This window comes from Pteronotus mesoamericanus, unplaced genomic scaffold (assembly GCF_021234165.1).
Source record: "Pteronotus mesoamericanus isolate MK-2021 breed Mesoamerican mustached bat unplaced genomic scaffold, CSHL_Meso_final scaffold_167, whole genome shotgun sequence".
Taxonomy (NCBI): Eukaryota; Metazoa; Chordata; class Mammalia; order Chiroptera; family Mormoopidae; genus Pteronotus; species Pteronotus mesoamericanus.
Window position 1 is genome coordinate 24598224 of NW_026555308.1, and position 27887 is coordinate 24626110.

Sequence of the window (27887 nt, forward strand, 5' to 3'; positions counted from 1 at the left end):
CCGGGAGCGCCCGGAGCCCGCGCCAGCCCTTCGCCTGCTCAGACCCGGCCAATCGAGCGCGGAGTAGGGGCCGCTCTGCTAGGCCCGGCTATCTGCCAGCCGAACGTAACTACGCTCGGGGAGTTCGCGAAACAGGTTGCGTCTGCACGAGGTCGGCTGGGGCGCGCTCGGGAAGGGTGGAGGAGAAGGAGAGCTGGGTTCACAGCGCTGGGAGGCGAGGCAGTAGCGGGCCCGGGTCGGTTCGGCGCGGGCACCCGGCCCGCGTTCGCTGGCTGGACTCAGAGTGGGTTCCTATTTGACCCTCACAGGAGACCGAGATCCGGGCGGGGACAGGCCAGAGGGGCAGCGAATGCCGCAGCCAAGGTTAAACCGGGGCGTGCAGTGAGGAAACCGAGGCTCTAAAGGTCAGTGTGGAGGTATCGGGTTGGCTTGAGGCTCCGGGGTAGCGTCCGAGGAGGGGCGGGTCCGCCGAGGGAAGAGAGAAGCTGTATTTCTAAGACAGGAGTTAGTATTAGCTTGGGCAGGTTAATGAACTTGGGTAGGAAGAAGATTACACCTTTATTGCCTCTGTGAAATTGAGCATTTCCTTCCGTGACCGACGGGTAGCGTTAGCAGTGCCCAGTACTAAGTCGCGGTTTCAAGTGAGTGTAAATGATAAAGTATCGGCAACTACTACAAGCTGTTATTTCCACCCATCATTCTTTGACATGGTGACAGGATCTTGTTTTTAGTATGATCTTGTTTAGCATATATGAAAAAAAGCACATATACTAGTATAACATAAGTTTGTTTTTAAAACATTTGATACCTCTTACGATGTATTGTTTTGTAATCCTGTGTATTTCACTGAACGTAGGTAAACACTTTATTTAAAGTGGCCACTTGAAAATTTAAAATTACATATGTGCTCCCATTATGTTTCTGTTGGAGTTGCAGGCCTTGCCAGACACGGAATGGTAAAGGTCCTCTGCACTAGTGTCACTAAGGGTGCAGGTCAGGAGAGGCTGTCCTTGACTGGGGATCAAAGCCAGGCCGTCTCCACAGCTGACCTATCCCGCCCACAACCCTGCTGCAGGGCCCCCAGCAAGTCATTCTCCTCCCTGGGCCTCAGGTATTAATCTGTTCAAACTGCAATCGCCTCTGAGGTCTTTCCAACAGTTGTCTGATATAACTAGACCTTAAAATATTTTCATGCTGGTTATTCTGATATTTTTTATGAAAGAGTTTCATGTATGAAGAGCAGGACCTCTGGCTAGCACTATCCATTCGCAATATAGTGGGAGCACATTTGTAATTTAAAATTTTCAAGTAGCCACATTAAATAAAAAGAAATTGTGAAATAAATGTCAAATTTTCTTTAGCACAATGTATCTGAAATATTATGATTTCAACATGTAAAATAATTGTGTATTTTTTTTTGTATGAAGTCTTTGAAATCTAGTGTGATTTCTGTGTTTCATGTGCTCTGTAGCCACATGTGGCCAGTGGCTACTGTATTTGACAGCACAGTTCTAACCCATTTGTCCACGACATTTTGCAGATAAGAAGCGCTTGAATTAGCTTTCCTGGGCAGAGGCCCACAATGTCAAAGTTTTTTCCTAATAATAAATGATAGTAGCTGCAGTTTTTGAACACCTATTAAATGCAGGCATTGTGCTGAAACACCTCATTTAATCCTTATAACCTTGTGGTGAGGCGACTGGTATTATCCTCATTTTACAGCTGAAGAAATTGATGCACAGAAAGGTCAAGTAATGGTTATGGTCATAACTCTGGTTAGGTCTCAAACTCAGCTCTCATTTCAGCACCTGTGCTATTAGATCATGGCTTGATAGTATCACTAGCTTATATCTTTTGAGTGCCTACTGGGCCAGCACTGTGCTGTACACTGTATATCTGAGACCTCATTCAATCATTGCCTCATTCAAACAGTGCTGTGTGGGTGACATTATAGTTAATCCCAGTTTATATGCGAGGAGATCAAGGCCAGAGCAGTGAGTGCCCAGGGACTCATGGATCATTGCTTGGCAGAGCTGAAGTCGGAACCTAAGGCTTTCTAACCTCAGGGCTCATGCTTGTAACCACTTCTCTGTTTCCTTTTTGCCTTTTTGGACTATGAACATGAGTTGACTTCATTATTTTTCTGACCTGTGCCAGGCCCTGGAGGTAAAAGCCAGAGATGGACCTGGTGAGACTTGCCCGGCTCTTCTCCAGCCCCCGGCCCCTGGGACTGTCCATCCTGCAACACCTTGACCCTCTCCGAGCCAGGAGGACAGGAGGTAGGGAGGGGTCTGCATGGCTGAGGGCCATCGGGCTGACTAGGTACCCTGCAGCCTTCTGTAGCTCCCTCTCTCAGCTGCCCCTCAACCAGAGGAGGCAGAAGAACACATGCAGCCTTAGCTCTGACCTGAGCCAGCCCAGCCCCATGGCCACCCAGGAGGAAGAAGAGGAAGAGAACTTTGGGACTCTTTCTGATAAATACTCCTCCCGGAAAATGTTCCGCAAATCGACGGACCAGTTGTATAACCTGCGGCTCGGGGAACAAGATGAAGAAGATGAGGAAAGGAAGCTGGAGCCAAAATCATGGCAGGGCCGGAGAAATACCCCTTACTGGTACTTCTTTCAGTGCAAACACCTGATCAAGGAAGGAAAGGTGAGGGAAATTTTGGATTCTGCTGCTTCTGGCTCCTACACCGCGGGTAGATCAGTACTTCGTGAGGGGCCACCCTGCCTTTTTCAATCTCTTAAGGTAGGGATGCTCAGAGCTCTTCTCTGTCTTCTGTCACCCTGGGTGCCATACCAGGTGACCCGCCAGCCTCCTGGCTTTCAGTGCCCCCTCCTCACTGTAGCTCTCATATTTGAATCTCCAGGCCAGACTTCCTTTGGACTCCAGGTCTGTGTATCTAGCTCTCTGTTCGCCATCTCCCTTACACTTACATTGACCTGAAATTTTTGTTTCCAACCTCGTTTTCCATACACTTTCTTCATCTCACTAAACGGCAACCCCATTATTCCATCTGTCCAGGCCAAATGCCTTCAGATCATTCCTAACTCTTCTCTTTCCCTCACTAGCTCTAACTTTAAAATGTTGCCAATCCTACTACTTCTCACTACCCCACTGCTGAATGTCCAGGCCTAGCCTTCTCCTTGCCCCCTCAGCTATTGCACTTGTCATAGGGCTCCCCACCGCTCTTGCCACCTCCTGGCCAGATGTCAGTTCATAGCATAGAGCCGTTCTATTAAAGCAGAAAGCAGAGAGTGTTACTCTTCCTCCAAAACTCCTAATGTATTCAAAGACATTGAAGATGTTCACTTTCTTAGGTCAATTGATAATGACATTTCATTTATGTTTAAAATTCCCTTAGAGGTATGTGTTGAAGATTTTATAAATGAAATGATAGGATTTCTGATTCTGCTTTAAAAAAATTCTGTTTAGTGGGGAAGTGCAAGGGATAGATGAAACAAGATTGGCCAAACATTAATAGTCATTGTAATTAACACAGTTCTCTCCACTTATATTTTTGAAATTTTTCATAATGAAAGTTGAGAAATAAACAAAGAGAAGCCGGTCTTTACAATGGCTTATGAAGCCTGCAAGATCTGCTGCCACTACCCTTCCTCGCCCTTCTTACCTTGCCACCCTCATTCCCCCACTTACCCTCTTGTACCCATCCCAGTCTCCTCTTTGGTCCTCCAACCCCCAGGCATACTCCTGCCTCAGGGCCTTTGCACTGGCTGTTCTCTCAGGTAGCGATGGTGCTCCTCCTTTCACCTCCTTCGGATCTTTGTTCACCTGTCACCTTCTGAGGCCCTGCTTGGCGGTTGCTTCTAAAACTGAATTTCCCACACCCTTCTTTTAGTACTTAATTGCTTCATTTATGTTCATAGCCCCTAACACCACTTGACATACTAGATATTTTTCTTAGTTTTCTCATTTGGTGTCTTTCTTTCCAAACTAAGAGATGAGCTCCATGAGGGAGCTCCCTCTTTTTCTCAGCGTTATCCCCAGCAAATAGATCTTGCCTGGCACATAGTAGGACTCAGTAACTACTGGTTGAATGAATGGATGAAAAAATAAGGAGTAAAAGAGTGACCAAGGGTTTAAAGGGGAATGGTTTAGAGGTGGGTATGGGGCAAAAACAGCTGCGGGCTGAGGGAGTTTGCAATTGGAAAAAGCTAGTCACCCAGGGCTGCCATTCTGCACCATCTCAGGATGCTGTCGCTGTGAATGGCCCCTTGTGACTATGCAGTACAGTGGCTCTGAGCATGCCCACCAAAATGACTAGAACCCAGCCCTCCATCTAGCTCAGACCCAAGGGATAGGCACTATGGATGGGGTCACCAAGGAAGCAAGGGCAAAATAGGTTCTGAGATCCACAGAATTAACATTTGCTGAGGACTTACTGAGTGCCAGGCCTTGGCTCCACAATAGGCCCACAAAAATGCCAAGACATCTTTGGCTCCTGCTCTCAAGGAGTTCAACCTGTAGCTGGAGGGAGGTTAGCCATGGCAGTGGGGTTGAGAGCTTCCATAGGTGGTGGGAATCCAGTGGGCTTTCCTTCTTGGCTGCCCCAAAGCTCCCCTGTTACAGAGCACTGGGACCAAGAGGCTGGTGGCAGAGGCTCAGGGTGGGTGTTTGGCTCCTGGGCAGGTCTGGTCTTGGGCTCAGGGAGAGTCACTTGATCTCAAACTCCCTCTGCTGAGGATCTCTGAGGCCACCCTGAGACCCCTCCATTGTTTTTTTCTTCCTTCCTCAGCTGGCGGAGGCCCTGGACCTGTTTGAGAAGCAGATGCTGAAGCGAGAGCGACTCCAGCCCCTTGAGTGCAACTACACGGTGCTGATTGGGGGCTGCGGGCGGGCCGGCTACCTGAAGAAGGCCTTCAGGCTCTACAACGATGTGAGTGGGGGGCATCGGGGTGGCAGGGGCAAGGCTCTAAAGAGCATGGGTTTGGGGACCAAAAACAGCCAGGTGCTGATCCTGAAGGTGTCACCTGCTAGTACCTGACTCTGGGCAAATGATTTAACCTCTGCAGCCTCAGTTTTGTCACTTGTAAAATGGAAGTCATCTTGGATAATTACATTAGATGACATGGGAAGTCCTCCGGCATTCGCCTGGACCATGGCAGACCCATCCCCTTCTTTTTTGACTGCTGTTCCCAGTTTGTGTTTCTTTTCTCTCATCCCTATCCTTACCCCACACACATACACCTTTCTGTCAAAGTTGGTCCTTTGAAAAAGGGCTTTTATTTCTCTTGGAAGATGGTTTTACTTTATATTTACCCATCTCTGGGGTGTGTTGTATTTGTTATTCTCAGAACCAAGAAGCTGTTTCCTTTGTGAATCAGGAGAGAACTGTGGACTTTAGCAGAAATGATCCCATCTTCTCCTGCAGCCAAAAGCTGGGACATCCTTTACTCCAGCAAGGATTCTTTGGAGCCTTAGTCTTGTCATTGGGATACTCCGACTCCAGGCCTGAAAATCTCTAGCTGGGGGCAAGTGGGAGGAAATGAACTTACAAACGATATAGTAATATATTCTTTTTTTAAAAGACTTAATTACATGTCATGGCATAGAAAAAAAAGAGACTGCCCTGATTACCTAGCCAGCAAAAAGCATTCAGGTGCTAAATGAAAGGGGTTGGGGGTATGTGTGTGGCGCATTTATTGTGGCTCTTGGTGAAGAGTCCTTAGCAGAACTTCCTTACATTTGGAAGATCCCACATGGCACCTCCTTAGAGAAGTCCAGTTCAGTCTATTTAACCTTAGTTATTTTCTATTACTTTGCTGCTTTCTTTTTTCCAATTAACTTTTTATTTTAGAATAATTTTAAATTTATAGAAAAATTGCTAAGATAATATAGAAAGTTACCAAATACTTCCTTCCGCCTCTCCATCTCTCATGTTAACATCTTGGGTTATGATGGTACATTTGTCAAAATTGAGAAACCATGTTAGTTTATTACTGCTAACGAAACTTCAGACTGTATTTGGATTTCAGCATATTTCCATTGAGATCCTCTTTCTATTCCTGTATCTGATCCAGATTCCCATATTGGCTCCTCCAATCTGCGACATTTTCTGAGAGTACTTGTTTTTCATGATCTTGACAGTTTTGAGTAGTACTGGTCAGAGGTCTTGTAGAGTGTCTTTCATTTGAGGATTTGTACATTCTCATGGTAAGACTGGGGTTGTGGTTTGGGGAAGGAGTATCACAGAGGTGAAGTGCCCTTATATAAGTGTTTCACAACATTGGTGTGACTTATCACAGGTGACATTTACCTTGATCACTTGGTTAAATGGTATTTGCCAGGTTTCTCCACCATGAAGTTACTATTTTTCTTTACCTTTTTTTTTTTTAAAGATTTTATTTACTTATTTTCAGAGAGGGGGAGGGAAAAGGGAGGGAAAAAGAGAGGGAGGGAAACATTGATGTGAGAGAGAAACATTGATGGGTTGCCTCTCACACACGCCTCGACTGGGGACCAAACCTATACCCCACACATGTGCCCTGACCAGGAATTGAACTGGCAACCCTTCGTCTTGTGGAACGACACCCAACCAGGCCACACCAGTCAGGGTGGTACTGTTTTTAATCTTTCCAGCCCGTGTTCTGTGGGCGTTCTTCATAGCACTTAACCACAGTCGTTGGTTACTTATTTGTCTGTTGTGTTTCTCACCCGCTAGAGTGTAGGCTCAGTGAGACAAGCTGTATCTGTCCTAGTATCTACTGTTGGCCAGTGCCTGACTTGTAGTAAGTCCTTAGTACACATCTGTCTAATGTGTGAATACATACAGACTGTTAATCCTTGAGGTTGGGATCACCATCTTCATTTTTCAGATGAGGAAAATGAGGCCCACAGAGGTCAACTGCCTTGTCCAAAGCTACCTCTGGGGTTGGGATTTGAACCCAAAATGGCTTGCTCAGTGCTCTTCACACTCACTCTTCCATAGCAACTGTTGCCTGCCCTTGGTCAGGTAGCCCTTCTCTGGGAAATGGTGAGCACTTGGCTTTACCAGGAGTTCAGTCACCCCGAGGGCTTAATAAGCACGGTGTTGGACCCAGCCTGGGGGTTGTGAGTCCGAAGGGTGTGGGGAGCCTGAGAGGTGTTGCAGTAATGTGGTCCTGATTACTGCTGGTCTGGGGGCCGCTCTCCCACCCTACCCTTGCAACCTTTCAAGGTGACAGTATCATTCCTGTTTTTTCCAATGAGGCGCTAACTTGCCCACACCCTTCAGTTAGTAAACATTGGAGCTGGGCTTTGATTGTTACCTCCCACCCTTTCCCAGATCAGATCCACCCCAGGGCCAGAGGGTGAGAGCATCAGGAAGACCCTGCTTAAAGCAACTTAGGGCCAGGGCGAGCTTCTGAGCACCATGAGGGAGGATGGTTTTTTGTTTGGTGAAACTGGGGTCAATTTTCAGAGTCCTTCTGGCTGAATCAGGTTTGGAAAGCTGAGCTCTGATATGTGACTCAGCTCTGCCTTAGTGCAGGCCCTGCTCCCAGGCCCATTTAATGCAGAAATGGAGTCCTCTCTAGCTTTCTTGGGGTGACTGTCACCTGTGTGTCCAGCTGATCCTAGAGCCACCTCCGTTTCTCTCCATCTCCACAGATGAAAAAGCGGGACCTGGAGCCCTCAGACGCCACCTATACAGCCCTGTTCAATGTCTGCGCTGAGTCCCCCTGGAAGGACTCTGCTCTGCAGAGTGCCCTGAAGCTACGGCAGCAGCTCCAGGCCAGGAACTTCCAGCTCAACTTGAAAACATACCACGCCCTACTGAAGGTGGCTGCCAAGTGTGCAGACCTTAGGATGTGCCTCGATGTGTTCAAGGTGGGAATGCCATTCCTTCCTGCCTCCCACTTGGGACCTGTCCCATGTAGCAGTGTGAGGCTGTGGCCATCTGTGTCCCTCACACAGGAAGGTTCCTCTGGGGTTCACAGATGAATCTGACGAGACCCTGCTCTCAGAGGCCTTGATCTGACAGAGAGACCCTCAACCCCATGAAGGCAGTGGGTTTTGTGTGCTGCCGTGTGCTATGTCTTGCTGTGTGGGACTCAGTGGTGCCATGGAGGAGGGTGGCCTCATAGCACTTAAGATGAGTCAGGAGGGGATGGCCTCCTCCTTAGAATGAACAGTAGAAGCCAAAGCCCTGGCATCCAGGGAGCTATGGAGTCTGGCCATTTGGTATGTCGGGTTTGAGGGAAACGGGGAAGTGCAGGCATGGGACCACTGAACATGGGTCTGTCTGCGTTAGGGCTGTGGCCTGTAGCTTATACTGCTCAGTGGCCCCCCTAAGAAGGTTTAAAAAATATATATATTTTTAATCCTCATCCAAGAAAATGTTTTATTATTTAAATAATTTTTTTAAAAAGGTTTTATTTCTTTATTTTTAAAGAGAGGGTAAGGGAGGGAGAAATAGAAGGAGAGAAACATCCACCGATTGATTGCCTCTTGTATGCCCCCGACCGGGGACCTGGCCTGCCACCCAGGCATGTCCCTGACTGGGAATCAAACCTACAACCTTTTGCTGTACAGGATGACATTCCAACCAACTGAACCACCTGGCCAGAGCCCTCTAAGGTTTTTTATTCCCAGTTTACAGAGGAGACCAGGAGGGGATTCGAGCAGGGAGTACCATGTGCAGGGTGGTGGTTCTGCTTTCTTAGGTTGCAAGGAAACCAGGCAGATGTGAGTTAACACTGATACAAAGGCTTATGGGAAGCAGGGAAGGGTCTGGGTTGCCACTACCAAACCTTAGGAGAACCAGGGTCACGTCAGGGCACAGCATGCCCTTGGCAGCCTTGCCCTCATACACTTTCTTCAGGCATTTCTGACTTTCCGTTCTTACCTTCTACCTAGAGTGACTTGACTATTTTCTGTCTTATTCCTTACATCACTGACTGATGGTCTTCCTCACCGCATGTAGCAAGGTCCCACCTGCTCGTCCCAGGAGAGAAGACCTGATGGATTGTCCAGGCACCACGTGGTGCAGAGCAGCCTTTGGCCAGACCCTTGGTTGGTTACCTTGAGTGGTCCTGCCCTGCTGGAGAAGCAGGATCATGGGGTCTAGATCCTGGAGACCTCCCTGTGGGGGACAAATACCTCCAAAGGGTGCCTGAAGCTTCTGGAAGAAGTGTGGCTGATAGGGCTCTGACCTGACCTGTGCGGAGCTGCAGATTGGTATTTTAGGCAGGTTATTCTGGCTGGTGGGGGAAGGGATCAGTTAAGAGATAGCCATGATTGTACGAGAGAGAGCGCACAGACTAAAATCTCACTGAGGTGGATGGGTTGGCAACAGAGGGGAGGCTGGAAAATGGCAGCAGTGGGGTGGGAGCACCTCTGCTGACAAGAGAGACAGGAAGATATGAGGAGACCCTGAGGTGCTGAAAGGTAGAAGGAGTGTCTCAAGAAGACCGTGGCCAGCCCCAGCTGGCCTGAGAGAGACCGGTGATAATTAGTGTCTTGTGCACATACTGTTTCATGTGGTGGTTTCAAAGATCCTCTAAGGCAAACCCTGCCTGTGATCCTACTCCACAGATGAGGAAACAGACCAGGGAGCCTTGCCTCTTTCCCACAGCAGGGACTTGATGCTGGCTCTGCAATTCCAAGGCTTTGAGTACAGGGGCTAAAAGTGATCACTGAGTGCTCTTTGCAGAGGTGCTGCATAGAAGTGATAGGAGCAGCTGGGAAGAGAGACCAGGGAAAGAGGGGGAGGAAGTGCAGGTACCAGTTGGACAGCTTTGCTCCACAGCTGGTTCAGAGCTGGCCCCAGAGCCAGATTTGGGCCCTGCCTCTTCAGGGTAGGTAGACCTGGTACACCTGGACCTTCCCCAAGAGTGTGCCTGAGTCAGACCCATCTCATGGGCTCTGCTGCAGATTCCCAGCGGGACCTCTTCATTCCCTCCTCCAGGAAATCGTTCATAAAGGGCATGCGGTCACAGAGGAGACCTTCAGTTTCCTGCTTATGGGCTGCATCCAGGACAAGAAGACAGGCTTCCGATATGCCCTACAGGTCTGTCCTGGCTCTGCCTTCCTGCTTCTCCTGTCTCCCTTCCCACCCCCACCAAGCACCTGTGTCTGGTGCAAATGATGATCCTGTGTACATTTCCTGAGCTCCTGCTACTGCCCTGGGCTGGGTGTTTATATTTGCATTATTGTGGCCTTCCCAGAGTACAGTGCTCCTCCGGCCCATCTTGTTTTACATATGGGGAGAGGAGGCCCTTGGAGGTGGTCTGGAGGCATGCTGCCCTGAGAGTGAGGGCACAGCCAGCCCACGCTGTCCTACTCTGCTCAGCAGAACTTTGTGCAGTCAGCCTGCCTCCACTAAGTTCATGGTGTCTGAATACCTGCAGCACACCCACCTCAGGTACTACCTCATCCATCTCCTACAGTTTTGTCCTGCAGTATCCCTGCAGGGGATCTCCAGGAGTTGCATGAAGTCCTGGGAGAGTCTCACAGACATCAAAGTCGAGACATACTGCTCTAATGCCGCCTTAGATTCCCAGGAAGAACTCCACTTACCAAGTAGGTAGGCAGTATTAGCAGTGGTACCACAGCTGTTCTAGCTCCTTAGAGTGGGGAAGGTCCCGCAGCTCACTTAGAGCCTCCTACTTTAAGGTACCTCCGACACCAGCAGCAGCAACCTCACCTGAGCCTTGCCAGGGTCGCAGCAGACTCCCCCCACGCCATCTCTGCATCCAGATCGGCATTCCAACAGGATCCCCAGGTAGTTGGTTTGCACAGAGTTCAAACCCCAGTAATCTGGGACAGCCCTGGGCCAAAAACTTGCCTCCCCTGTGCAGACTTTCTGGAAGGAGTGGCCACTGGCCATGCTCTGGCCATCAGCAAGCTTTATAGTGAAAAATGGCCAAGACCTAGTTCCTTTTGGCCTAGATCTGTTCTAGTTAGAAATAGTCTTTAATACTAGCAGTTGCACATAGTGTCTTGTACTTATTAAACTGCTTGAGCAAGGCACCATTAGCTTCGTTTTACAGATAAGGAAACGAAGGCTCCCCAAGGTTAAGTAACATGCCTAAGGCCCCACAGCCACCAAGCAGTGGAGCTGGGATTTGAACTGAGGTTCATCTGACTCTTGAGTCAGAATCCCTGTCACCATGGGATAGGGTCTGTGTCCCTGCTAAAACTCAGTTTGTCAACATTCCATGTGGAGGTGCCTGCTAAGACCTTGCCTTCCTCAAGACCCTATCTGGTGCATAGCAGCCTTCTTGCTAGTTGTTCCCACCAGGACCTTACCAGCCCCTGCCTCACCTGCACACCGGCCCCTGTTGAGGGCAGGAAATCAGAGCTCTAGGTCCACTGAGTGAGGCCTTCTGTTGAGCGGAGAGACAAAGGGGAATAAGTGATACCTTGAGCCCATGTGGTACTGTCTTGGTGTCAGTCACCGAGCCATGATCAGAGAAGAGCTTTTTGGAGAATAGACAGAGCATGCTAAACACTTCTGTGGGGATGAAAATGATCTCATCTCATGAGGAAAAGGGGCTGCCTAGGCCCACAGCCTGGCTGAGTCCCTCTCCGCCCGCGCCCGCCTTGTACTCTCAAGTGTGAGAAGGCTGCCTGAGGCAGGGTGCACAGTAGACAGGAAGTGCAGCTCAATCCAATCCTTAAGTTGGCCTAGACTGTTCCAGAACCTAGCCCCTCTGGCCATTTATCCCCAGGGGACTACAGTGGTGAGCAGGAACCTAGGGCAAAACCTATTCCCTGATACAGGGTTTGTGAGAGGACAGAGTGAGAAGAGTTTTGGGGTGAGCTAAAGGGCGGAAAGGAGTGGTATCCCCCTGAAGTGTCCTATAAAGTTCCCAGAGTCTTAGGATTCTTAGTTGCCTACAGCCTGTTCTGTGGTTGGATACTCTCTGGGTTCTTCCTGCACCTTTTGTGTTTGCCAGCTGGTTGCTGACTCTCACTGCTTGCTCCCTCCTCAGAGGGAGCGTGGAGCTCAGGCTTGTTTCTCTCTGGCAGGTGTGGAGGCAAATGCTGAGTCTTGGGCTCCAGCCGAGCCGACATGGTTACAACCTACTGTTGGGAGCAGCTCGGGACTGTGGCCTGGGGGACCCAGAAGTGGCCTCAGCGCTACTCCTGAGGCCCAGGGAAGAGATGGTGCCACTTCAGACCCCTGCACGTGGACGGTGGGCAAGGAGGAAAGCCCAGGCTGGGACGGTTGACAGTGTGACAGCCAGGCTGCACGTGGAGACCCTGGAGAGGCAGCTGTTTCTGGAACCTTCTCAGGCACTTGAGAGGCCTTTGGAGCATCAAGAGGCCAGGGTCCCCAGCAAGGTCCAGCCTGAGGTGGAAACCAAGATGGACTGTGACCACACCGTGGCCCTTGCCTCTATGGCCTCAGAGCTGCCTGTATGGGGGCTGGAGGCCAACCTCCTGACTCTTGGGACAGTCCCCTCAGCTGTGGTCTCTTTTGGGACTGTGACCACCCCAGCTGACAGGCTGGCCTTGATGGGGGGCCTGGAGGGTTTCCTGGGCAAGATGGCAGAGCATGGGCTCCAGCCTGACATCAAAACCCTCACGCTGCTGGCTGAGGTGGTAGATTCCGGTAGCCCTGCAGAGTCCTCGCTGCTGACCATCCTGGACATGTACGAGGTGGAGGCTGACGTGACATTCTTCAACACTCTGATGAGGAAGAAGAGCAGGCTGGGCGATCTGGAGGGAGCAAAGGTGAGCATGGAGGCAGACTGGGCTCTGGGCTGGAGACCCTTTCCCTTCCTCCTTCGACCCTCTGACTGTGGGACCTGGTTTCTCTGCCAGGTGTGTCGTCCATTTCCACAGCTAGTGGGCAGATTGTCCAGAGCCTCTGTCCTAGGCCTGGGTTCGAGTGAGAAGCTGGGAGTTGAGCAAGCTGCATTTCCTGCTCTCTTCAAGGAGCTCACAGATTGGTTGAAGGCAGACACCAAACATATCCTGACATTGACAAGGAACATGGGAGCCATGGGGACATGTGGCCTGAGAGGCTGGTGGCTCCTGAGTATCCCTAGCCTTCAGCCACCCCCACCTCACTAGCATTGCACTTACTCTGTGCTAGATGCTGTTCTAAGACCCCCACATCCCTTTGTTTCTTTATTGACCACACCTGGAGGCACTGCTGGTATGTAGCTTTCCCTACTTCACAGATGGGGACACCAGGACCCTCATGGGATTTTGTCCACTCATATGGCATGTTTCTATGTGATACCTTTTTTTTGCCAGAGCACTAACCTGGGCACTTGTGAACATCAAAGGTGACAAACACACAGCCTCTGCCTTCAGACCTACAGTACTGAGGGCAGTTTTCTCTAGATAAGCTAAATATGATAGAGCCCCTCCCTGGGACCCTCCCTGACCCAGCCAGGCTGAGCAGGTGTCATCTGTCCTCTTCCTCACCTCTTGCCCAGGCTTCTCAGGAGCACTTTTCACACTGTTGTCGGTGTCTCCCACCCTGGACCATGGGACATGAGCCTCTAAGGCCCCTGGTGCTCCGTGGACATTGAAGGTCCAAGTGCAGGGATGGATGGCCAACAGAAGAGTAGAAAGGGACAGGAATATGATAAGGCATTCAGGGAGAAGGGACAGCATGTTGGAGATAGGCAAGCTGGAAGGCAAGGTGTACCTGTAGAGCTGAATTCTGGGGAGCTGGCTGGACAGCTCTGAGAGATGGCTGGACAGGACCCTACCTGTGCCCTTGAATGCTGGGCTGAGGCCCGTGCCCAGTGTGACCAGCAGAGGGAGCCTGAGGCCTTGGAGCAGACCTGTGCTCCTGGGGTCTCCAGTGTTCTGCCAAGAGCTTCGACAGACAAGGTTCTTGTCAGGGCTGATGGGTTACAGCTTATGGTGATGCCATGTCTGTTTCCACAGGCGCTGCTACCAGTCCTGGCAAAGAGGGGAATCGCCCCCAACCTCCAGACATTCTGCAATTTGGCCATTGGGTGCCACAGGCCACAGGACGGTCTGCAGTTGCTGGCAGACATGAAGGTGAGTGGGGCCCAGGACTCATGGTGCTGGGGAGCGCTCTGGGGGTGCTCAGAAAAAAAATCTGGGTAGGGGGAAGTGGGGATCCTCCCAAACTCCCCAAACCTCTGTACTGAGACAGGATAAATTGTGTGTGGGAGGGGCAGGAGCAGGGAGAGTGGGTCACCCTAGCTTCAAGTGTAGAGTGATCATTGGCCCAACTGGGGAGAAAGTAGACCCTGGTGAGCTGCTGCAGCACTGGGCATTGAGAGCAAGGATGTTACAATCTTGAAGATGGTGGTAGCGGGGTGAGACTGAGGGGTGGGGACAGTTCTTGGCCCCAACACTCTGGAGGGACAGAGGGTAGACTAGAGCAGGGATGTATCAGAATTTTGGAGGGGGCAAGCAGTACAGTAAACCCACAGCCAAGAACCAAGGAGGTGGCCTTCTGCCTCCGGTTTACAGCCTGAGTCCACTGGTCTCTGAGAGCAACATTCTTTTTCTCCATGTACTTTGGGACTGAGAGGGTAAGGTTCTTAGCCATATGGGATGGACCCACAGAGTGGGGCAGCTGGGCTTTCCTTTTGGAGGGGACAGAGAAGTCCATTGTTTCTACAAGATTCTGCCCATCTTGTCCTTGGTTGCTGGTCTGCAGAGCAGACTTGACTGGCAAGGTAACTCACCGAGCTGGACATGCCGCAGCAGGCTTTGCCCCAGCCGTCTCCATCATCTCTCTGATTGTATGTCTGTGATGTTCCAGACATCCCAGATGACCCCCAACACCCACATCTATAGCACCCTCATCAATGCAGCCATCAAGAAGCTGGACTACACCTATCTCATCAACATCCTGAAGGACATGAGGCAGAACAGAGTCCCAGTGAATGAGGTGGTCATCCGTCAACTGGAGTTTGCGGCCGAGTACCCACCTACCTTTGACCGGGTATGTGCACCGAGCTCTAATGTGCCCATTGTCTCCTTAGCCTGTGCCTCCCCCATCCCTGGTTATGGCCTTCTGGGATCAGCATTCCCTTGCTTTGAATTGTCAGTGGCTTCCCTTAGGAGAGAGAATTCCCAACCTCCTTAGACCACAGCTTGCAAGTCCCTGTCCACATAGCTTTCATCTCAGGCCACTCTTCCCTTTGTTGACTCTGTCAGTCCCATTGGACTTTTGTCCTTTCTAGATAGCACCAGTCTTTTTCCTGCCTCAGACTTTTTGCATTCTGTCTGCCTTGCATAGGCTCCCCCTGCTTTTTTACATAACTGGCTCCTTTTTGTCCTGTAGGTCTCAGCTTAAATGGCTCTTTCTCAGAAGATACCCAGCTTGCTGCCTCCCTTCCCATTACATACAGCATTATTCCTTTTCATTGTGTTTCATAGCCTATGTTTACATGTGCACGTGTGTCTCGCCTTCATGAAATTGTAAGCCCCTAGAGGTGGAGACTGCCTGCCTTGCTCACTTGGATCCCTGGTGCCTGCCCACTGCCTGCACCCAACACGACTGTTGGCAAGTGAAAGGGGATGGTAGTAGGGCAGTGACAGAACCTGTTCTGTAATGGCCTCTTCTCCCCATGCCCTCTGGGGGTTGTTTTTAGGTTTACTGAGTCAGACCCTGTGCTGAGCTCCAGAGTAGCTGTGGCTTAGAGGAGCACCATCGGAAGGGTGGGGAGATGGCAAGGACACACCAAACTATGGGGGCATGGGGTCAGGGACAGCTGTGCAGGTGTGGTGCTTGAGTGCCATTTGGAAGGCTTAGTAAGAATTAAGAGAGCAATGGAGAGTATGCCAAGCAGAAAGCATAGCTGGCCATCTTTGAGCAGTTGATTGTTACTCTTATGGATTCCTCAGGGATTTTTATATATCCTGGATACTAGCCTTATTGGGTGCATGTTGCAACTATGTACTAGTTAGTAGATTGTCTCTTCACTCTGGTAGAGGGCCCACTAAGGGTCTTCTCAGGTTGCCAGCAGTCCCCAGACTACCGAAATACTTAGAGCTTATTGTATTCAAATCATACATTCATACTTCCTTTTAAGAATGGATTTGTCTTTCTGGTTGTGAAGGATGTGCTTTATGTACTTTAAGGCAACATTAGATACATACAAGTTTAGAATTGGTAAATCTTTTGAATTAAGCCTTTTATCACCATGTGGTCAGTCTTTTATCTCTGACGCTTGTTTTTTTATTATTCCTATACCAGCTTTCTCTTGGGATCTGACTGGTACAGCTCGTTTCCTCCTTTTCTTCCCCCCGCCTCTGTAGAGACCATTGCAGCAGTGCTAAGAGGACGGTCAGAAGGGAGACAGTGACTGTACTGAGGTGGAGACACTCAGCGGACTGTAGAGGCACAGCTGGTGGGACCCTGTGATTCTAGCCTGGAGGACTGGGGTGACATCCCCAGGTATAGGAGCAGAACCACACATATTTAGGAAGGACTGTTAGCAGGTGGGAATCTGGATCTGACTCATGGTGTAGCAACTTCACACTTCACTTTTCCATAGTATACTCAGCTTTCATGCCCTCTCCCTTCTCCACAGCTTCCCTGAAGCCTCAGTCAGCTGCTGTGGTTTGGGATTAGCTGTGGGTAGCATGCTGATTCTTACTGTGGCTTCTCTGAACTCTTGAATTCCATGTTTTCCAATTATAGTACAAAGGAAGAAACACCTACTTAGAGAAGATTGATGGTTTTCGAGCTTATTATAAGCAGTGGCTGAAAGGAATGCCAGCAGAGGAAACCCCTCACCCATGGCAGAAGTTCCGGACCAAGCCCAAGGAGGACCAAGACACTCTCTCTGAGGCTGATGTGAACAGAGGCCTTGGGGACAGGTGATGGGGAGGCCCTGGAGGACCTCCAGCAGAGATGGAACTAAGTACACAGCCTTTACAGTGCTTTGTGGGAACTCTAGGAGTCCCTTTCATGTTAAAGACATATGAATGTACTGGTGTAGCCTCAAACATGAGGTACAAGGTCTGGCCAGAGAGAGAGCTGCAGCATTTCGCAGGCAATGGTATAAGGACAAATGCTGGACCCAGGTGCCTGACAAATTCATGGCAGGTTCCAGCACAGCTTGGGCCACCTTGGCACGTCATCTCAGGCCATCCTCACTTGAGAGGTTGTCAACCCCATCACTGATGAGGAAAGTGAATTTGATCATGGTCACATGGCACCTATGGGGCAGAGTCAGGATTGAGTCTCAAGGGCCTGGAACTCTCCCACTGGGTTCCACAGACTGCTGTCTCTGAAAGAACTAATGCAGGGCCCAAGGTTTAAAAGTTTTATTTTTACAAATTACAGCTAATGAACAACAATGCCTTCACACGTAGAGACCATGCTCCAACTGGGGCCTGGGGCACTGCTCTACCAGAAGAGCTGCTCTCAGGAAAGGGGTGGCACGAAAGGCAGAAACTTATGAAGTCCAAAGTCCTTGTTGGAAAGGGGCCAGGGCTCAAGGGCCTCAGCCAGAGCAGCCCCGGCAGCCGCAGTGCGTGCACTCGATGATCCGGCCCTGCAACAGAGGACAGCTGAGACACTGCACCCTGACTGCATTCCACCCCTCCCCACATACATGCTAATCCTCCCTCTGAGGCGGCTGGCAATGGGACCGTCATTCCCTATGGGACACTCCTCAGAAACTCTATGACAGTTCTGGATGGCAAAAATTCAGTTCCCTCACCAAAATGGAAACAGCTGCTGTTGACACTGAAGTTACATCTCTATGTGTATTTAATTTATGCAAATTAAACTTTCCCCCCCAAAAAAGGAGGGGGGGGGTGAATCTGTGTGAGTCTTCTTGTTCTACAAAGTGAGTATGACATTCCCTGTTAAGACCTGTGGTGGGGGGGGGTGTCTCCCATTGCTCAGGGGCTCCTCTGGGCTGGGGAACTTTCCAGGGAGGGGATAGGGAGAGAACAGTGTGCACCTGAATCTGTATGGTAGCAGAATAGCCTCATCCCTTGGCCAGGTGTGTTGCCTAATGCCTGGCCAGGGGCCTGCCCAGCAGACAGAGGACCCCAGAGCAGTTTATTTTCCTTTTTCCTCTTTCTTTTTGGCGGGGGTGGGGGTGGGGAGTAAAACTCTTGTCTAAGCAAACAATATCTGATGGTAAAACCCAACTAAATCCAAAGCAGGCTCTATTCTGGCCACAAGGTTGGGGCAGGACCACCAACCAGATGCTCATACAATCCTGGTACTGACCCACAGCACCCTCCCTTGGGGAGACAGCCCTCATTCACTTTTCATTGCTCAGAATGCCTGTCCTTGACTTTCCAGATGAATTCAGGGAGACTGCTGCCTACTGAGCTAAAGCACTGGGCTCAGAGTTAAACTGTACAAACTAGTCTGCACAGTAAAGGCCCCTGTGACGACTGTGTGAAAGGCCAAGCCAGAAGATGGGAAATCTGGTCTCAGCTCCCAGCTGGATCCACAACAGTCAGCCCAGGGGTTGCACTCAAAGGCCACTAATGGCCAACATCCCAGTAACTCCATTTCAGAGAGGTTTGTGCCCTCAGCTCAGCCATTGCATACCCAGAACCATTCCCGAGCTGCCCAGCCTATTGGAACAGAAAGTTCTGACAGAAGAAACAGTGTAATTAAAGTGTCAAGTTGAGGAAAAGGAGGCCTGGAAAAAAGGGCAGCTGAAGGGTAAGCACTGTTGACTGGCTTACCCTTCCTGGACTCAATTCTCCCAACCACCCTGAGGCATGGAGTTCAATAACTTGCCCATAGACCGACCTGAGATTGGGCCCTCGACATAGCAAATATGATTACTGCTTAAGTGTTTAGCATGGCTTCCTGAACTGAGGGACTCACTTCTAGGCTGGGGCATGGGAGGGGATGGCCAGCAGGGCATCCAGCAACCAAACTATTTCCAGCCCCAAAAAAGTATAAACTCCCTTGGCATCAACTAGGACAGAATTCTGAAGTGAAAGTAACATCAAACTTATCTGTCAGACAAGATAGGGATAGAGATATTACCACTTCCAGCTTGCTTTTGGGGACCCGGCAAATGCAGTTTGTCCCAAAATTGGTGTCCCGTGTCTGAATGCACCGCAGGCAGCATAAGTTCTCATACCCCTGCTTTTTCCATTTTGCAATCAGGTTTTTGTCTGCATAGCCTTCTTTAATACAGTATTCATATAATTCTGACAAAAAGATGGGGAAAAGGACATCAGACTATGATGTAACAGCCTCTCCCACCCCTAGCCCATCACTACTCTTCATTAAAGAGTATGCAACATTCGCCCCTCCCCCGCTTTTTTACTGGTAAGAAAAATCATGAAAACTTGCTGAGGTTGAGAAGCTACTCAGGTTGGAAAGGCCAAGAGAGAATATAACCAGCTACCTCTGCTTATGGCTTTCCGCTTGTAGAAGAGGTCAAAAATATAGCGGGTCTTCTGATGATGGATCCTGAAGATAGGCCACAGAGATTCCACTTTCCTCTTTCCCTCATGAGGTTCTGTTTCAGCTGGAGAGAAAAAGGTGTGTGTTTTGTTTAGGCAGGTAGGGTTACTCTGCACAGGATGCAGTGTTTTTTGTTTTTGTTTTTAAATAACTAGGAATAAAGTATAAATCCTACTTTATACTCACTAAGGTGGCTAAAATCAAAATGACTAAAAAAAATACACAATAACATAGTGAGGATGTGGAAAAATCAGAACCCTCATTTGCTGCTGGTGGGAATGTAATACGGTGCAGCTGCTGTGGAAGACAGTCTGGCAGTTCTTCAGGAAGCTGAAGAGTTATCATATGACTTAGCAGTTCTACTCCTAGGAATATACCCAAGAGAACTGGAAACACACATGCACACAAAAAGTAAAAACCACCCTCAGTGTCCACCACCTGATAAACAGATAAAATGTAAACCAGCCATACAATGGAATTCGGTTATAAAAGGAATGAAGTACCAATACATGCTACAACATGGATGAACCTTGAAAACTATGCTAAATGAAAGAAAGTCCCCAAAGCCCACCTACCATATGATTCTGTCTTTAGAGACAGAAAGTGGATTACTGATTGCTGAGAACTGGGAGATGTCAAGGGGGAGGATGACCACTAACAGGTATGTGATTTTCTCCCCAGGGTCATGAAATGTAAAACTGACCATAGTGATGGTTGCCTACTCTGTGAATATACTAAACACGCCCTACTTTTAACACTTTGAAAGGGCAAATTTTACATTATGTGATTTCTATCTTATACAGCTACTTTTTAAAAAGCAAGAAGAGAAAGCCACATGATTTAAACAATTATTTTAATTTTAAAATACCTTTTTAATTGGATATATAGAAATCAAAGATTTTGAAAAATAATTCAAAGGTAACCTCTATTAACACCCTGGTCTTTGTCCTTCCAGATCTATTTCTACAGTATAATAATTTTTCAACATAATTCTGGGCCCACAGATGGGCATCCTAATGATCTTTAAGGTACCTCTAACTTCATTTCCCAATCAATGTCCTTTAGAAATAATACAAAAAAAACACAACTGGGCAAGTCTGAAAGTTCACAGAATGGCAGGCCTGCAGGAAATAACTGCTGTATCTCTATCTATCTATCTATCTATCTATCTATCTATCTATCTATCTATCTATCGGGTCAGGTAGTACCTTGCCCCTGCCACAGGCAATTTAGTAGTTACAAGCTGATCTTTATCTACCATCTCCTCTTGGTTTTTAGGGCAGAGAAGGTAGGTGAGGAATGGTTAAAACAAACAAGACAAATTTCCATTTCTCCAACACTAAGGCTATTTTCTTACCTAAGATTTACAATTCAGTTCAACAAACACATTTCTGTGATGGAATCAAAAGGCAGGTGTTGAGGATGCAGTAAGTAAGTGTGCCCACTGCAGGGGAGGCCCTGCACTGGGAGACGAGGATAGAGCAGGGAGGAAGACAGAAAAGTCCCAGAGCTGTGTTCCAGGGGAGGGAAGTAGATCAACACTTGGTATTAAGTGGTAACAGCCACAGAGAAAAAGAAAACATGGGACAGGATGGCAAGTGGGGAAAGAGGCACTGTCATTTTATATGGGTGATGAAAGAAAGCACACAGGAGACATATAATCAGAGACCTTAAGAAACAAGGAGTGTAGGTGGGCTGGGAGGTAGGCAAAATGAGTGAAGGTGGTCAAAAGGTGTACAAACTTCAAGTTACAAGATAATTAAGTCCTGAGATGTAATGTGCAGCATGGTGAATATAGTTAACAACATTATATTGTACATTTGAAGTTGATAAGACAGTTGATCTCAAATGTTCCACACACACACACACACACACACAGTAACTATGTGAGGGGATATTTATTAATACTAAACTTATCCTGGTAGTCATTTTGCAATATAGGTATACATATATCAAATCATTACGTTGTACAACTAAAACCAATGTTTTATGTCAATATCTCAATTTAAAAAAAGAAAAATGAGGGGCAAACATGCTTGAGAGGCAGAGCCAATAGCAACACAAAGGCCCTGAGGCAGGTACGTGGGGATCAAAGAACAGCAGGGTGGCTGAGGGTTTGGGAAGGTAAGGGAGGAAGAGAGGTAGGTGATGGGGCTCAAGAGCTGGGGGTGAGAAGATGTTTGACCTGAAAGACCATAGGGCTTTGGTTTTGCTCTGATGGGGAGGTGAACCACTGGAAGGTCCTGGGCAGACAGCGATATAACCTGGCTTATGACTTAAAATCCTCACTCTGGCTGTCCTGCGGAGAAAACTGCAGGGAGAGAAGCAGGAGGCTATTACAGTAATCCAGATGAGAGGCAAGGGTAGCTTGAACCAGGTGGTAGGGGTAGATGGGATCAAAGGCATCAGATTTTAGATAAATGAATTTTCTAAGAGTTCACTATGAATAATTTCAATTATACACGAGAAAACAGTTTACTCAACTTCAAAGTACTTACCCCTCAGCTTCAAGAACTACTAACAGCTAGTTTAATTTTGCCCTGTTCTCCCCGTTTTTATTTTTTTTAAAAAGGCAACATAGTTTATTTTTAATATTTAAAAAAAAAAGATTTTAATTTATTCAGAGAAAGGGGAAGGGAGGGAGGAGAGGGAGAGAAACATCAATTGGTTGTGTCTTGCGTGCCTCTGACCAGGGACCTGGCCCTCAACTCAGTCATGTGCCCTGACTGGGAATTGAACTGGAGACCTTTGTAGGATGACACCTAACCCACGGAGCCACACCAGTTCAGGGTCTGTACTCCCCACTTTTGGGAGTCGGGGGATAGGAGTATTTTAAAATGAACCTCACACATTGAGCATCACACTCATAAATACATGTGTCTCTACATACTGATATCTGTAACACCAATATCTCACACAACAAAATCAATCATTATTTCTTATTAGGATCCTATAATCCACATTCAATTTTCACTGAATACCTCAAAAATACTTGTTGACAACTCTGTGTCTGAATTAAGATCTAAACAATGTCCAGATGTTGTGTTTGGTTGACTTGTCTCAAGTCTTATTTATCTGTAACAATTTTCCCCCGTTGTTCTGCCACCCTTTGTAGGAGTCTGGATGTCCTCGATGCTTGTACAGAAATAAAAGAAAGAGGGTAGTTAAGGACAGCTTCACAGTTCATGGCCTGAGAAGGGAAGCAGTTCTGGGGTGGGTGAATCAGGATTTAGTTCTAGACATGTTAAGTTTGGGAAGTTTTTAGATACCTAAATGGGGCCATCCAACAGACAGCTGGTACAGTCTAGTGTGGAGTCAAGGCTGGAGAAATCATTTGGTAACCTGGGTAGAGAGTGCAGAAAGCAATGTGGATAGATGAGACCACCGAGGGAAATGCAGGGGCATGGAGCTCCTTCAGATGCCATCCTGGAAGTAGAACCCTCCTGTTTTTGAGTCTTCACTCAATCTTTTTAGTCATAGCATCACACATTTCAACAATCCCCCTTTGGACCCATTTTTGACAAGCTAATATGAACATTCTTGGATGTTATTTTGCATAGGTTCGCACAAAAGTGGAAGGCAGTTTTCAGTGGGCACTATGAAGTCCTGTCACTATGAGGATATGAAAAGAGGCTAGAAGTGGGGGACATCATGCTATAGGGGACTTAGGTTTTTTTTGCCTTTTGGCTAATACCAAAAATTGCCCATTAACTTCAAAACCTGGGCAAGAAGCCCTGATCGGTGTGGCTCAGTTGGTTGAGTGTTGTCCTGCAAAGCGAAGGGTTGCCAGTTCAATTCCCAGTCAGGGCACATGTCTGGGTTGCGGGTTCAGTGCCTAGTCAGGGCATGTATGAGAGGCAGTTGGTGTTTCCCTCTCACATCAATGTTTCTCTCCCTCTCTTTCTCCCTCCTTTCATCTCTCTAAAAATAAATCAATTAAAAAACAAAAACTCCTAGGCAACAATTCTTTTAAAGTTCTATTCTCAAAGGTCTAATTAAATGTTTATTATGCAAATGTTGATTATGCTCAATTTTCAACTAGTTTATAATTTTTTAAAACCCTCACCTGAGGATATGTTTTTATTGATTTTTTTTTTTCTTGAGAGAGAAGGGGGTAGGGGGATGGGAAAGAGGCAGGGAGAGAGAGGAGATAGAAACACTGATCAGTTGACTCCCCTTTGTGCCCTGATGGGAAATTGAACCCCCAGCTTTTTGGTGTACAGGATGACGCCCCAACCAACTGAACCTCCCAGCCAGGGCTTCAACTAGTTTAAAGCTCTTATAAAAACAAAATTATTTACAAGTCCTGGTTACAGTCCATAGAGATAATGCCTTTGTAAATCCCTATAAAATCCTCTGCCACATATAATTTCCTCCATCTCTGACCCTCAGTCTTTATTATTGGGCCATCTTTGGAGGGACTTACAGCGCAACAGTGGCTACACAAAAACTTAAATAATGAGCTAAGAGACATCTGAAGAGCTGAGGAGTTGTGTTGAAATCTTCCCTTCTAAGATAACAGTGCCAATTGCTTCCGTAAGTGTGAAATGTTTTGTAAATGGCCCTCAGATCAAGAGAACAGGCCTGGAAATGCCACTAGCTTTGGGCCTCTCTGTGGCAAAGGCCACACAGGGGTCTTCTATAGCCTGAAAGCATGGTGACAGATTCCACAGGCAAAACATGCACTGGCTGCCCTGAGTGGTGTGGCTCATGTGCTGGCCCACAGGCCAGGTCCCAGTTGGGGGTGTGTGAGAGGCAATTGATTGACATTTCTTTTGCACATGAATGTTTTTCTCCCTTTCTTTCTTCATCCCTTCCCCTCTCAGAAAATAAGTAAAATTTAAGAAAAAATTGTTAATAGAACAAACTTGCACTGCAGGCTACAAACTGGAAGCTGACAGCCCCAGCCAGGCTAAAGATAGGTTTTGTTTGGCTCCTCCCACAAAGTCTTTTTTAAGTTTGAATTTTAAATTAGAAGAGTTTACATAAAGTAGCTAGATTTCCTGCTTCTCTTGGGAGAAAAAAAAATTTAGCAAATTGGGTAATACTCAGGCTGTATTCAATATGGTAAAATGGGCTCAGAAAGAGCAGCTTCTGCCCCTCTCCAGTGTGCCCACATCCCTAGAGCTTCCTATGGTTCCCAACACCAAAGCCAAGTTTGGTACCACCTGCCACCCACTCTGTTTTCTTTATAGTAGAAGTAAGAGTAAATTGGGAAAGCAAAGAAATGTTGAAGGGCTACATGGTTAAGTAAAAATGGGAGAAAGAATACTCCTTTTGGAGGTAAAGACCATATATGTCTAAATACGCTCCCCCCAAAAGTCATACCTTAAAAAAGGAAGATTTATTTTTAAGGACTAATAAAATCTCATCTATTACAGTACTCTCCAAGTCCCTTTATTCTGAATAAAGATCTGTTTGGGGAAGAAATCTCTCAGCCCAAAATGATCTCAATTACTTTAAGTTCCGGGTATTCAATAGAGGTTTTGGAAAATGAAGGCAAAGTAATTTAACACTGATTTAGTAATTACTGCTGGTGGTATGATTCCACAATAACAATGGCTAGTTACCTCAAACTTTAAAAAAAAAAAAAAAAATATCACTTTAAGAAGCTATTTAGGCCCTGCCACAGTAGCTCAGTTGGTTGGAGTGTTGTGTCATACACTGAAAGGTTGTGGGTACATATCCAGGTTGGGGGTTCAATACCCAGTCGGGGTGCATTCAGAAGCCAACTGATCATTGTTTCTCTTTCATATTGTTGATTCTCTCTCTCTCTCCCCCCCTTCCTCTCTCTCTCAAATCAATAAACATATCCTCAGGTGGGGATTAAAAAAAAAGAAATTTAATGAATGGTTACATGGTGATCATATAAGGCCAACAGATGCTTGTGGCTTCTAATTAAATTTCAAAAAACAGTACACTACACTGATTCACAAGTGCAGAATCATACATTTAGAGGGAAGTGAAGATGGTGCCTTCTGGAGAACTGGTAGATGACGCAGAAACAAAGATGATGAAAATAGGGTCAGAAACCCATAAGGAAAAAGTCTGAATAAAAATGTTACAGAAAAAAGTGAAAAGAATAGGATTTTGCAAGTAAATAAATACATTTTGTATGACTTTAAATAGATCCAATCAAAATAGTAATTACAGGCAAACTATTTGCTCTATATTCCCTAAAGCTTTTATATGCAAATTGGCCCCAAAATGTTCTTGAGGCCCTTTTCATTAGTGTTATCTTACTTTTTGACATTGTATTCCTATGAATTATAAAGCAAACAAAATATGTCAGTGTCAGGGGGCCCCAGTGGTGCCCCCTGTCTCTTTGTGTGTTTATACATGCATTTATGGCTGATTCATAGAGGCATCTCTCTAAGCCAGTGACCCTTGGATGCAGCCCACCAGACAGGAATTTCCCTACTCACCTTCTCTCATCTTTTGATCTAACTCATCCAGTGTTGGCTCGATCAACTCCCAGCCATCTGGTGGAGCTTTCCGGCTTCTTTTGACTTTAGGCATTTTTCCCCACAAGATAATCTGCAAAGATCTGGGAGGAAAAACTAAGTAAATTAGTTTCTGACCCTCAGATATCCAAAGGCCTTCACCTGCCTCCATTGTGGGGCATATTCACTTCTCTATCTCTGTTATCGCAGCTATAAAATAGGGTTATAGAACCTACATTATAGAGTCGTTGGGAAGACATAATTAATTGTATGCAACATGCCTGGCTTTTAATGGGAGCTTAGTAGGTTTTTGAGGTTGTCATTAATTACTGACACCAACTATTAGCCTGGTCTTGTACTGGATATTGGGAACATAGAACAAAGAATGAGATACAACCTCTGTCCCTGAGAAGGTAACAATCTAGGAAGGAGAAAGAAAATAAAAAGTCAACAATTCAAGAACTATGAATGGGGGGAAATGAGAGGATGAGAGTTTAAAAAGGAAAAAGACCATGTAAAACCCAAGTACCTTAGGGCTGTTTCCCAAGATTGTAACTGAAAGATCTCTGGTCTCTTCAGTTACAGGCTCAGGTTCTTGTCCAGCTCTACCAAATAATGTGACTTTGGGAAGTCACATTCTCTCTCTGGTCCTCAGTCTCATCTGTAAAATGAGGGTGGTGGATTAGCTGGATTGCCAAGGTCTCTTTTTAAATTTTTTTTAAATCCTCACCCAAGGATATGCTTTCACTGATTTTAGAGAGAGAGGAAGGGAGAGGGAAAGAAACATCAATTGCCTCTCATACATGTCTTGACAGGGGATTAAACCTGAAACCTAGGTATATGTGCCCAAACCGGGAATAGAACCTGCAGTCTCTTGGTGCACAGGACAACATTCCAATCAACAGCCACTTGCTTGGGGCACCAAGGTCCCTTTTTAAACTCAGCAAACATACTACCTACAGGAAAGTCATGTAAAGCCCATATAATTGTCCAGCCCAAATGTAAATAGAAAAGTTTCTTTTTTCAAACCTCATAACGTTTCTTAGCTGGCGGAGAACTCAAGTTATCTCTTACCGTTAAGTACAGCAGACTACTCTCTCTCAAATTCATTCAGCCCCTCCCTTCTGTAGGACGCACGACAGTTTACAAAGTCCCCCCCCCGCCCCCCCGCCGCCAACCCTCACGGTTTCCTTTCATGAATTCTCCATAACAACCATACAGATGAGGAACTAAATACCAAAAGGTAAAGTCAAGGTCGCACAGCTGGGAACTGGCAGCGTCTGACTCTGACTGGGGACTCCTGAATCCCAAGTCAGTGGTGTTTGCGCCTGTCTCCCCTACGTTAAAGCCAGAGATGGATGGAATCCGGTTCCTGCCTTGGCGCTCAAGGGCTGGGAGGACAAAGACACGGGAATAACCACTCTGCCATAACCCAGAGAAATTCGAGGGCCCTGGCCCAGCCCTGGAGTCAGAGGAGACCTTCCAGGGGAGGTACAGGTAGGAGGTAAACTAGATCAAGAAGAGATATCAGGAGGTCTAAGATCGGCAGTGGCCTTTGGCAGAGGCGACGAGTGGGAAGGCTTTCGAAGGAAAAGAGGGAAGATGTTACATCCAGGACTGGAGTAAAGGCTTACAGAACGACGGCATCTGAACCAAGCTTATAAGAACAAGCAGTTTTTAGGCAGAAAACTTTCTCAGTAGAGAAAACAGCGTGTGTGGGGACGGGGAAAGATAGAAACAAGGACCCCCCAAACTCCCATCCCCTCTGCAGAACGGGCGAGATACCGCCTCTTCTCTGGTTCTCACCACGACCTCCCATTCCCGAAACCCGAACTTGTTCCACTCCAGCCACTCATATCGCTCTCCGGGCCAGTGCAGACCTCCGATATCTGGCCCTAGCCATTACCAAGGTACTTGAGAACAGATCAAAAACACCCACCTGAACCTTTAACGTCTTCGGCCGCCGCTTCTTTCTCTACTGCTTCCGCTTCCCAGGTGATCACTTCAGGATGAGGGCCTTGCGGAGCCCCGCCCCACTACGCGCAAATATTGCGTCATCTTATGTGTCCGAAGCTCTGCCTGTACAGAATACCAA

The 27887-nt window shown here is 47.5% G+C and overlaps 2 protein-coding genes across 6 annotated transcripts; one reads left to right on the forward strand and one right to left on the reverse strand.

The window, feature by feature from the left end:
* Positions 1–107: 107 nt before the first annotated feature.
* Positions 108–17216, forward strand: PTCD1 (pentatricopeptide repeat domain 1). 4 transcript variants are annotated; one of them, XM_054589849.1, is made up of 10 exons: positions 108–151; positions 309–404; positions 2158–2653; positions 4758–4898; positions 7610–7828; positions 9909–10010; positions 11975–12682; positions 13856–13972; positions 14709–14891; positions 16596–17216. In XM_054589849.1, exons 3-10 carry the CDS (start codon positions 2180–2182, stop codon positions 16776–16778), a joined length of 2127 nt encoding a protein of 708 aa, XP_054445824.1. In that variant the 5' UTR covers positions 108–151; positions 309–404; positions 2158–2179; the 3' UTR covers positions 16779–17216. The 4 variants fall into 4 exon arrangements, with proteins under 4 accessions (XP_054445824.1, XP_054445828.1, XP_054445826.1 ...); XM_054589853.1 differs by lacking the exon at positions 309–404 and having other exon boundaries at positions 110–151; XM_054589851.1 differs by lacking the exon at positions 108–151 and having other exon boundaries at positions 191–404.
* Positions 17209–27839, reverse strand: BUD31 (BUD31 homolog). 2 transcript variants are annotated; one of them, XM_054589858.1, is made up of 6 exons: positions 27732–27835; positions 26322–26453; positions 25775–25896; positions 19291–19413; positions 18924–19090; positions 17209–17454 (listed from the first exon to the last, which is right to left on the reverse strand). In XM_054589858.1, the coding sequence occupies exons 3-6, from the start codon at positions 25866–25868 to the stop codon at positions 17404–17406; spliced, it is 435 nt and encodes a 144-aa protein (XP_054445833.1). In that variant the 5' UTR covers positions 25869–25896; positions 26322–26453; positions 27732–27835; the 3' UTR covers positions 17209–17403. The 2 variants fall into 2 exon arrangements, with proteins under 2 accessions (XP_054445833.1, XP_054445834.1); XM_054589859.1 differs by lacking the exon at positions 26322–26453 and having other exon boundaries at positions 27732–27839.
* Positions 27840–27887: the final 48 nt, after the last annotated feature.

Coding starts and splice junctions, on each gene's coding strand:
- PTCD1 (XM_054589849.1), top strand. CDS start 2,180: ATGGACCTGGTGAGACTTGCCCGGCTCTTCTCCAGCCCCCGGCCCCTG. Junction 2,654..4,757: donor ACCTGATCAAGGAAGGAAAG/GTGAGGGAAATT, acceptor TTCCTTCCTCAG/CTGGCGGAGGCCCTGGACCT. Junction 4,899..7,609: donor CCTTCAGGCTCTACAACGAT/GTGAGTGGGGGG, acceptor CCATCTCCACAG/ATGAAAAAGCGGGACCTGGA.
- BUD31 (XM_054589859.1), bottom strand. CDS start 25,868: ATGCCTAAAGTCAAAAGAAGCCGGAAAGCTCCACCAGATGGCTGGGAG. Junction 19,414..25,774: donor AGATCAAAAGATGAGAGAAG/GTGAGTAGGGAA, acceptor TTTTCTCTCCAG/CTGAAACAGAACCTCATGAG. Junction 19,091..19,290: donor GCGGAAAGCCATAAGCAGAG/GTAGCTGGTTAT, acceptor TCTTTTTGTCAG/AATTATATGAATACTGTATT.